We start from the raw sequence: 12,262 nt of genomic DNA, 5'->3' as shown, positions 1-12,262 counted from the left end.
TTGAACTACAAATATATATTTGCCCCCTTGGGCTATTGCCTAATGCCACATATGACTAAAACTGTTAAGAAACTAAAATTCGTCTGTAACATTGAATAGATTAGGTAGTTCAGTACAAAGCCATAAGAAGAGAAGAAAGCTTTTATGATGTCGTTCACCTCACTTCATAAAGAATATGGAGCCATGTGTATTTCTGCTATCAGCATCAGACACGAGGTTGCCTAAAGTGTCTAAGATTCCTCAGATATGGAAGGTGCTTCTAAATTTCTCTTCCTTAGTCTAACCTAAAGCTTGCTAGATTCAATTTAAGTTATGATTATGCAGAGCTAAGAAAATCTCATCAAAAGGGTTTTTCTTCCTCATCCATCACTGTACACACACACACACACACACACCCCCCAAATTCATGTGCCTGAAGTTATCCCCCACTTCCCTATATTACACATTATAGTATTTGCTAATAATCCTTTTAATAGTATTGTAACCCCATGTGAGGACAAGAGAAATTATGTTCACAATAGGACTAACATTCAGAAATATGCTTTGAAACCCAGAACACTCCTGGCAGCAGGTGTCTGCCATAACTGAGGCCTAGATGCCATCGGTCACCTCTTTGCAGGTACCAGAGACATTAGTCTTTCAATTGACAAGTTTGATGCTTTTTACATATTAAGTGAACTTTGCTTTGCCTTATAAATGGTGGAGGGGCAGAAACAATTTCTATACAAGTCATGTCAATCTTTATCTACACAAGACACACTCCTGTAAAATTAACGTTCTGCTCAAATAACTTTTCTTTTGAGTGATGATTCACAAGAGAAAGGAGTTCTTACTTTGGAATTAACTAGCCCTGTCAATTCAGTCACTACTTTGGCTGAGAAAATTCATCCTTTTTGTATTTGCCTTTCAGAGATAAACAGAGAGAAAGGGAAAGAGGGATAGAAGGAGAGAGAAAGACAGAGAGACAGAGACAGAGACGAGACTTTACAAACAAAAGGCCTGATGAGCTCTTTAATAAAGTCCCCAGTCAGAAAGAGAGAGAACATTAAGCAAGCACCTACTCTGCTTCAGTGTGCCATGCACTTTGCACAAGTGCTTTCATTAAATCTTTCCAATAATGTGAAGTAGCATTATTACAATGATTATTTAACAAAGATAAATTTACAGTTTTGAGAGCCAGTTGAAGATTTTGACATTAACTATTTGGTGCCTGTTTGATTTCTGAAAAAACAAACTCCTTTCATGCACATGCATACATTAGCCACTTTCCAAATTAGATGTCTTCCTGTGGCTTATGATTGCCTGCATTTTTCAATATCCCTATGAAATAGGAAATTAGGCATCTAGTGTTCCTGCTGCTATACTGGAAACGGTAGAGGAGAAAAGACATGGACATGTTAGGTGGCTTTCCTAAAATCTCATAAACAGCAGTGAGATTACGGGAAATTGAATTTAGGTCTCCTGACTTGCTGTTGCTCATATCTCTGAGCACTAAAGACACTTCCACAAATTAAGTACAAAAGGGCTGGGTTAATGGGACCAGGGAGATAAATTCTAAAATTATTCCCTTTTGTGTTTGAATCTCAGTATGTTTTAAAGAGTTTTTTGTTTATTTAATTGACTTTATTTCTGTTAATACTCTCTATACTGCCTTTTAAGTTAGAAAAGAATGATATTATATGAATTTGGTTCACTGCTAACTGACTTTTTGCCAGTTTTCATCATTGTAAACAGACCGATGAATCTATGTTAATTCAAATGCTGTGTTGAAGTCATTTTTGTAAAAGATTATGTGGAAAAATCAGATATGATACAAAAACAATTATTGGCTGTTTGGTTTTTGCAGTCACAACATGGAGCTTCAGTTGCTGCCAAGCCTGAACTACCCCTCTTTTACACTCCTATTGATCTTGTGGACATTAGTGTGGAAATGGCTGGATTGAAGTTTGTAAATCCTTTTGGTCTTGCTAGTGCGACTCCAGCTACCAGTGCATCAATGATTCGAAGAGCTTTTGAAGCTGGATGGGGTTTTGCCCTGACCAAAACTTTCTCTCTTGATAAGGTAAGAAAATATTTTTGAAGCCATGTTTAAATGTCCATCATGTATTTTAATTAGGGTATAAATATTATAATAGAAAGATTTTTCTGACCAAGAAATAATAGTTACTAAACTCCTGACAAGACCTTTTATTACAGATTAGTCTTTGCTTTCCTTCCATTCCTTCTGTCCAATGGAGGGAGGGTTCATATATTTCTCACTTTGTTTTGTCCAGGAGACATCAAAAATATCAATCTTACAAACGTGGCTGTTTAATTCACAATCTCGTGAATTCCTATTTTGGCATTATTGTTTTGTGATTTCCAGATGTGTGCAAATGAGGAAGTACACCTCAACTCAAAGTTAGGAACAATGGCTTTGGTTTGCGAAAAGTCCTGGGATCTAATTCGTGCCAAAAAGAATCACTCAGTATAACTCATTGGTGCTGGTAATAAATAAGATTCTTCTTGAATTTTTAAATACAGAAACTTTTCCCAAAATACATATTTGAGTTTAATTTGATGTTATTACTTTGTACTCACACCATAGGTGGACATACTTAGTAGAAAATAAACTGCATATTAAAGTAGAGATTGATTCTTTAAAGTACACAAAGCATATAAATGCATGTTTTCAGAGTAGGATGATTTATGCAGTAGAGGGCTGCATCATTATATGGTTTTGAATTAGAAAAGAGCAGCAGAATTTAACATTCTTAAATCCTTTATTGATACAATTTTAAATGCTGAACTTATTGATGTATTTAGTACTAAATGGTAGTTAGTAATAATTAATGTGTAAGCGTCTGTGAATCTAGTGACTAAGGAAAGAGTATCATTATTTAAATCAGGCTTATCCTTAGGCAAAGAAAATAATAGAGAACAAATATGCCCCATTAAGCACATTCTCTCCTTCTTTCTCCTCTTACTAGGATCAATAGCTGGCATTATTATGGCTAAAACATTACGGCTGTCTTACCCTGACAGCTTTACAAGATGCTGTGTATAAACGTGGTCAAGAAAATCTAGACAAGCCTCAAAAGTTAGAAAAAACAGTGCGTGAAAAAAAATACCCCTGAAATATTTTTTTGTTTAAATAGCTAATGGAGGTTCTTTTTCAAATCAATAGGCTGAATATTTAGAAATAATATGGTTAAACAAAGTGTAAAAATGAACAGAACATAGTGGGTTCAATTTTAGATTATTATTAATCAATTGCTTACAATCTTGTAGAATATTGATGGTATATTTGTCTTTGTTTCAATTCATCCTTTAAGAATTACTCGGAAGCTGTAATCAAATATTTAATCCATTGGGAAAAACTGTGTCTCTGATAGTATTTAATGACTATGTTAGTTATGCTATTTTAAAAATTTCATATGTAAACAGAAATAGGTGGCTAATCAGGTTCGAGTGAAGAATTGTAGAAAAAAAGTGTTTGCTTTGAATTTGCTGTTTTCTTTGCTTGCAAAAATTGAATTATGACTAATCAGAGACATCTATCTTTACTCTGTTGGTGACATACATTGATTTGTGATGCTGTCTCTCTCAGTAACCTAGGAGCAGTTGCCTTTCTTAGGATCACCAGCAGAAATAAATGTGGAAACTAACTTCCTTCTAAACGTCCAATTTGAATTTAATCTATCAATTCAGAAGTCTGTGATGCTAGTTCAAAAGGAGAATTATGAACAAATGCAAATTAAATTTGGCACATAAAACATAATGATGGGGGAGTTTTAGGAAGCTCTATTTGACTGACTTTGATGGTGTGTACAACCAAATATTTGTGCAAAGACTATTTTAAATGTATTTGTGCAGACTTTAATGATATAAATAATGATGCCACCTTGGGCTTATAGAATGCCATTTTCAAAAATGATTACTTCCCTACATGATTTTGCAAAGTAGTCAGTTTGTCTCATAGAGATCTACTTTTTTTTGCTGTTTTCTTATATTGTCTCTAATTAGTGAGTAAACCTGTTGTGAATATATAATTGCCTTATGAGCTTCTATGCTTTCTTACTGATGAAATATTGTAGAATACAACTCAGCAATATAAACACATGCTTTTCCCACAGCCTCTTACCAAAGATATCTATTAATATATTGTATGTACTATACATTTGTGTGACATTATAGCATACCAATTTAGTTTAGCTTTATTATAATTTATTATGCCAATTCAAGAATCTACTTAAAATGTATTAAAATTCAGAATCTTGACATTTGAAATTTGGATGTTCTTAATATGAAAAAGGTTATTCCATGGAGTTTTGTTATCATATGAAATATTAATATTTCACAATACAGTTTTGATGAAGTACAATTTGCCGAGCCTGCATATGATAAAGAAATTAAATGCTTACCAAGGGAGTTCAGTAAAAATTAGAGCCCTGCCTGAACATCTGCTGGAAATTTTATTATCCTGTCCTACTGACAGTGCGGCTCCCTCGTTGTTTTTCTAGATTGACAGCTGAATATTGCACTGATTTCTGCAGCAAATATGTTTAGGTGAACTTTGTTTCCCTTTTTTTATTTTTTTTGGGAGTTCGGAACATGCTTTTGATTTTTATCCTTTTCTTTTTATACTCTTGACATTTGTAGATGCCAGATTGAGGTCTAATACGCTGTAGCAACGATAGACCATTGACTTACAGTGAAATGCCAGTTGATATCTCAGTAAACAGAAATATTATTATTCTTTACTGTGCAGTCTGTATAAAAGCTGTATGTGCTTTCTTTAGGGAGGCAAATGATCAGATTTTTAATGTCAAATATAAAAAGATCTGTGTTTGCTTTTGTGTTAAATAACATCAAAGATGGCTTTTATTAACTATATTCTTCCTTCCCAAATCAGTCTTTTTTAGAATGTCCCAAGTATCTAGATTGCTTTTCTTGAGATCCTGTTTATGTTTTATAAAGATGGCATTCAAAATATCATCATAAAAATGACGTTTAAAATATAATTATAAATTATTTTTCTATGTAAATATGTATTGAGTTCAAGTTTAAATAAAAAAAGGTGGAAGAGAAATCAATTTGTCAAGCTTAATCAAAGCTAAACTATCATGATGAACCAAAGAAATGCTCTGTTTAACTGGCAATATTAGAAATTGTTTAGACGTCACATGAAATAACCTCCTGACATGTGTTCACATCATACTAATAGGAAATATATAAAATATTTTGTTTTTGTTAACTATATCATAAATTTTTTTCTATGGCTAGCTACATATTATATACCATAAATATATAATATCTAACTGCAGGTTGCTTATACTTTTATTACTACATAGATAAACTCACAAGTCTTTATTACTATCCTAAATCAGAGTCAAACCTAAGCAAAAATTCACCTCATTTATAAGCTATATATAGGTATTAGAGTAAACTTGTGAATGATTTTTAGTAAGAAAATGTCTTGAGTGAATATATTTTATTATAATAAGTATCAAATGATTAGGCAAATTGGTGCACATATTTACAATAAGTCTCTCAACATAAAACACTGAAAACTAAAAGCCGAGAAATATATAAGGGTTTTTATTATTTTTTTGGAATACAAGTATTGATTGTAGTTGTTCCCCAAAATACAAGCTTACACCGCATAGCACAATGCTTAGTGTATAGAAAGAGTTTAATGTTTCATAAATATTTATTGGATAAACAAATTAATAAATGAATAAATAGATATTTTGGCAATAACATATTGAGTTTCTTTTTCTTCCAGCCATACAAACAGACAGTTAACACATAAAAAATTGACTGTTATGAAAATTGATCTCAATCAAAGGAGAAAAGACTAATTTAAAATTTTCATATTCTGTTTTGCTTTCTATAGTGCGCCTATACAGGTCTCAAAATGAAAATGTCAGTGGAATTTCTAAAAACACAGATTGTGTTTTAAGACTTAGGTTGTCGAGTAAGCCCAGAATTCTTGAGAACAGAATAATTGTCTCACAATTTTAGGAAGGGAAATAAAAATTATCTGGCCAACTATCTAAGCTCATGTGTTGATGGCTGTGACAGAAGAAATGTAACCTGTTTTTGAATGCTGCTAGTGACAAAGAATATGCTAGATCTTTAAGGCAATGCAATGTATTATTATTATGGAAAGATCTATTTTAGAAATATCTTCCTTTTATTGACCCCAAATCATCCTTCTCATATGTTCCATCCATGTTTTATAGTTCTGCCCTTGGAGACACCATGGAATAAATTAATCTAACTTATTGACATAAATGCATTGTTGATTTTAAAATATGGTGTTATTTTTTTTTAAAGTAAAAACACCACAGAGGAAGGCTAACAAGTATGGAGAGGCCATGCAGTCTAAGGAAAAGAAATCTGGCCAGGAGATTCCAGTCTCCATCCAAAGCTGCTTCTAAGTTACTATCATGAACAAGTGGTTTAATATTGTATGTTGGTGTTGTTATAATTGTTACTATTATACATATTAACTACAATTTATTGAGTGCTTGGAAAACGTAGACATTGCCAAATATTTTTCATAAGTTATTCATTGAATCTTCATAATATCCCTATAAGATACATAGTATTTTTTTTCAGATGAAATAATAGACTAAGAATGTTAAATAAATTGCCCAGGACTTAGAACAACAATTATTTATTTTCTCACAAATGTGTACACTGACAATTTGGCTGAAGTGATAAGGGCAGTTCTTCTGCTTCAGATGGCATCTACTGGGCCCATTCGTGCATTTGCAGTCGACTAGAGGGATGCCCAGGGACTGGCAAGATGCCCTCACTCATGTCTGGACCCTCAGTTGGAGTCGCCATAATTGCTGAGATGGCTGAACCCCTCTCTCCATCTCTTTCTTTTTTTTTGTTTTAAGGGTATGCTTTTTCGTGAGGAAGATTGGCCCTGAGCCAATATCTATTGCCAACCTTCCTCTTTTTTTTGCCCCCCAAAGCCCCAGCACATAGTTGTATATCCTAGTTATAAGTCTTTCCAGTTCTTCTATGCCGCCTCAGCATGGTTTGATGAGCAGTGTGTAGGTCCACGCCCAGGATCCGAACCAGCAAACCTTGGGCCACCAAAGCAGAGCGTGCAAACTTAACCACTATGCCACTGGGCCAGCCCCTCTCCATCTCTTTATAGTTTCTCTTGCCTTGTGGTGTCATCAAGGAGGCTAGCTTGGGCTTATTCAGAAGGTGGCAGTGTTCCAAGTGGGCAAGAGTGGAAGCTGCCAGGCCTGTTCTGGCTGAAAAGGCTGAAAAGTCACACAGTGTCATTTCCACCATGCTCTCTTGTTAAAGCAAGTTACAAGGTACACTGTACATGTTATATTTAAGAAGTACATAAATAACATATAAATATCAAATAAATACAGCTTATTGATGGAAAGAACAACAAAGTCATATCACAAACGGGGATGTACACAGCGGGGAGGGATTGTTGCAGCCATTATTGTAAATAGTACTAACCTGCCCTCTGCTTACGGTAAGTCACATCTCTCCCACATGCACAGTGCACCCACCCCTTTCCAAAACACCCCAAATGTCATCGAGTCATGGCATTAGGCTCAATATCTCTGATCGTGTGATCTATATTGGGTTCAAATGCAAATGAGGTTACTTAGGTTTAGCTTGCTTTATCCAAGATATTGTGAAATAGACAAGTGGTCTGTCCTCCGTACATCAAACATAAAATGATGTGGTCAAGAGAACCCTAGTAAATACTCTCATTCAGAAACAGGAGAAATGGAAGGAAGACAGCAATCATTTGTCCATGGCAGTTTTCAAATTCAGTTGTGCACACGTTGTCAGGGCCCCTCACTCCAGGGATGGGGGATGTTCCTTGATTAGGATCCAGTTCTGCTCCTTGTAGTGGTTCTCTAATCCATTGTTCCTATCCACTGTTGGCTCTGTCCTCTGGGTTCTTGATTCTATCCTTTGAGTTTTGTTTTTTTTTTATTTCAAAATGGCCAGTGATGGCCATTGTTGGCAGTTGAGTAGCTTTTTCAGCCTGTTTCTGGCCATAGAAAGGTAAGAAGAACTATTGATGATCTCTTTATTTTGAATTGTCCCTTTTGGTCCTAGCTCATAGTGATGTCATCATAAAACTCTCCTAAAAACTTTGAATCTAAAAAAGTTAAAAACAAAAAAACTTTTTGCATCTATTAAGGGCTGATTCCATGCCCAAAACCACATCCATAATTCTTTTTGAGACAGCCTTCTCTCCATTTTGGATATGTTTTCTTGCTGTGGCACAGTGTTGTTAAGATTTTTAGAATTGGTATTGTCTACCTGAGACAACCTACTAGGAGCTGCTTTAAATCTAACTAAAATCTTAATGAAGTATCATATAGCAACACTCTTGAGGTGATCTTTACCTTAAGGTCATTTCTTCCTTTGAAAATCTTTTTCCTTCTAGGAGAGACAAAGTATAAAGAATAGCTTTATTTTCCAGCTGAGCAAGTCCTGGGCCCTTTTGCTTTGCTCTTAGTTTGCTTAGCAAATTAAATATATCCTTATTTAGCTCTTTCTCTCTTACGTTCCTTATTATACTTGGGTAGAAACACTCAGCTGACACTTTGAGCGTTCTGTCTAGACATTTCTTTACTCAGATCCACAAATGCATTATGTACATTTCCTATCTTCTGAATTATCACCAGCGACATTCTTGCCAGTTGCTCTGTCACTACGCAATACAAGCCACTCTTTCCCCAGTCTCCAATAACAATTTTCACACTGCATTTCCAGGCCTCACTAACAGTTTATTCCCCATTCTTCCAGCCTTTACTAACAGCTTACTCTTGATTTTTCAAGAGAGGCCTCTGCCTGCCTCTCAATTTGAAGGCCTGTGTCACATGTTTTAGATTTAGTTATGCTAGCAAACGTAACCACGTTCTGTATCGTTTATCTATTGCTGCATATCAAAACACCCCATAATTTACTGGCTTAAAAAACAAGTAATCTGCTCTCGATTATATAGTTTGGCAATCTGCTCAGGGCTCAGCTGGCTAGACTTGCCTTTGCTCCACATGGTGTGACGTCTTCTCACTCGTACATTTGCAATCAGTTGACAGACTGCTTGGTGGCTAGCTAGTTCTTGATGGCTTCCTTCACATGCTTGGGTCCTCAGCTGATGTGATCCGGCCTGGATCTTCATGTGGTCTCCTCTTCAAAGAGACTACACTGGGCCTGTTCACAAGGTGGCAGTGTTCTAAAAAGGCAAGAAAAGAAATTGTGAGACTGAGGTTCTGAAATTGCACAATGTTATTTCTACTGTATTCTGTTGGTTAGAGCAAGTCACAAGGCCAAACCAGGATTTGGGAGCATGGAAATGGCTCCTCGCTTTCAAAGGCGTAAGTCTACCACACCAGGATTGAACCAAGGTCTATTTGATACAAATCTAGGCTCTTTCCTCTATATCATGCTGTTTCCTAATTTATCTTCCCTAGATCTCATTCCTTTATGTCTAACGTGAAGGCAATTTGACTCCATCTGTATTCGGCAGGGACCTGGAGTTCAGCTGAGCAGGTGCGCTGAGAACCTTCCATCCTCTGCTCAAGCAGAGCAACACCTATGATTTTATTTCTCTTTGGATTCTATATAGAATTTCATTGAGACAGAATTTTGGTATAAAACCTTCTGGGAATCCATTGTCATCAAAAGCCAATCTCCTTCTGTGCCATTTTTCTCCAGCCACGTTGGCCGTCTTTCTAGTCCTCCAACATGGTCTCCAATGCTTCTCTTAGAGCTGTTTTGCTGGTGTTCGCTCTGCCTGTAATGCTCTGCCTGCAGATTTTCATACATCCACCTCTCGCTTCCTGTTCAATTCTCAGATCAAAAATTACCTCCTCGGAGAAGTCTTTGCTGACCACTCAAAACTCAGTCTCTCTGTGCCACAGTTCCCTGGTGGTTCTTTCCTTTGTTGCACTTATCACCATATGAAGTTGCATGCTCTTGATCATTTATTTATTTACTTTATTTTTCTGTTTTAGCTGTTTTAAGTAAGCTCTATAAAAAAAGGGTTGCTGTCTTTCTTACTCACTACTGTATGCCCAGTACGAAGAACCAGGTCTGGCAGATATGAAGGATGCAATACATACTTGTTAGAGGAGTGAATAATTATAGGATTCTAATTTGAACCACAATTCCACATGACAGCTCTTCAGTTACTTGGAGACAACTCTCATGTCCTATCCACAAGCCTTTTCTTTTCCTTTCTAAATAGTCCTGTTTTCCTTTCCATAATAAGGTTTGCAGACTTTTTACCATGTAGGTTGTCTGTTCTCCCATGTGGATTTTAAGAAACTTGTTTCAATCCACATTATCTTAATTGAGAGGAAGTTGCCTACATTTGCACAAATTTCTAGCACCTATCAACCAGGCAAGAATTCAGGAATAACGTTGTCAGGACTATAAATGCTAAAAGTAATATTTAGAGTTGTTAAGAAAAATTTCACAAAATGTTATGTAATAATATTTTACAGCCTGGGTAATTCTCATTGGATTACAATACAGAAGATCACAATTTGCTCTTGTAACTCATTTTGGAAGCCCTTATTAGAAGTAAAGACATGGATTTTTTTAAAGATTATATAAAACTAATTTATTTTATTATTATTGAGTTTCTACATTACCTTATCATGAAAGTCTATAAAACAATAAATTAACATAGTAATAAAATAGTAAATAATAATAGTAACATAATAATAAAATAAAATAGTCCAGTGCATTATTCTCACTGCTATGGGCCTAACTTCAAATTTGGTACGTAATTACTTTCTATTTATTGTGTGGTATTGTTCTTCTGATGTATACCTATGCATTAACTAAGGAACTATAGTTATTTAAATAAATTCAATGTAAACTTCTCATCTGGGAAACTTTTAATGCACAAAACCATCAATGATTCCCATACAGTAATAGTTTGATTTTCACCTGGTTAGAATCTTTAGTTGTTATTTAGGTTTATTTATTGAGATTCATAAAATTGACTCATCCTCAAATTATAAAGAATGGGTTTATGAAAAGTCTGCAGTTCACATGTAGCAATCCGTTGGGAGATTTCATCCAAATGTTCACTCCAAGATTATTTAGCAAACTCCTCTGTGAAACAAACCTCTTTTGTTGTCGATCTCTTCAACAAGAACAGAATGTATGCGTGTGCTTGCATGCCCATTTGTGTGTACACTTGCAATATTAAAGCTACATTTTGCAAATTAGACTCTAGTGAAAAAAAAACTTCCCAACTCTCCCCAAAGTTCTAAACTAGTCACCGTTTTCAACCATGCCATGTATGCCAGACAGTTTATTCAATAGAAACATAGATTATGATATTTCCAAACATAGATTAATGCACATAATTCTAATATTTAGTAGGAATTCTTTAATTATAGCCAAAGTAATATTTTAACCAGGTACATTATTCCAGTTATTTAAATTGCTCCCAATCTTTTTTACCTTTTATTTCACAATTTGGGCTAGTTGACTATGAAGCAGACCGATCAATTTTCCAATATAATTACGTCTTCACCTCTCTTCTGTTTCGGGCTGTGATTTCACACTTGTTAATTAGTTAATCATTTTGGTAGAGTGGACAAGGTGAGACTCAAATAGACTTTTTAATAATATTAATTGGCATGTACAATTTTGATCTGGGTTAGCTGGTAGAAGAACCTAACTTGTGATGGAAAATACCTCTTAGTTGCTTTTTATGTAAGTAACTGGTGTCAAGGTTAATGGAAAATTCTCGTAATTATGGCTAATAGAAATTTCCTTAAAGTACAGTCCTGCTGTTTGAAAAAACTGATTTTACCTTTATCCTGTCTCATCTAATTCTTTTGCGGATTTTAAATTTAACTAGTAAAAAATATCCATATTCTGGATATGTTTGGATGACATAGTTTTGTTGAAGTTAACATGACTTGAATTCCATAATACCCACCTTGCCTTTGTGTTTTCTTTATTGATCTTTAATAAGATTCTAGTCATTACTACATAGGGGTACTCTTTATTCCTCATTAAAAAAACTTTAAATATGAAACTCAGAGATTCTCTCACTGTCAAATTTTTATTAAAGGCACACCTACATTGGCTATTTTGTTGCAAGACTTATTCAGTTTTAAATTGTAGTTCTTTTTATGCTCCTTTTTCTTACATGACTTGCAATGAGCTTCATATTCAATCATCATTATTTCTGAAATAAAGTGTCATTAGATGCTGAAGGAAGTGACTGGCTTTTTAGAGAAAT

At 34.8% G+C, this 12,262-nt stretch overlaps 1 protein-coding gene across 1 annotated transcript in view; it reads left to right on the top strand.

The window, feature by feature from the left end:
- DPYD (dihydropyrimidine dehydrogenase) overlaps nucleotides 1-12,262 on the top strand; it is a 764,091-nt gene that overhangs the window by 380,277 nt on the left and 371,552 nt on the right. The window contains exon 13 of the mRNA XM_046645669.1: nucleotides 1,847-2,062. Within this exon, the coding sequence (XP_046501625.1) occupies nucleotides 1,847-2,062 (216 nt within the window). The remainder of the gene's footprint in view (nucleotides 1-1,846; nucleotides 2,063-12,262) is intronic.

Source organism: Equus quagga, chromosome 18, assembly GCF_021613505.1.
Source record: "Equus quagga isolate Etosha38 chromosome 18, UCLA_HA_Equagga_1.0, whole genome shotgun sequence".
In the NCBI taxonomy this organism is placed as follows: Eukaryota; Metazoa; Chordata; class Mammalia; order Perissodactyla; family Equidae; genus Equus; species Equus quagga.
Note: the sequence above shows the minus strand (reverse complement) of the source record. Positions and strands in the feature narration are given on the sequence as shown.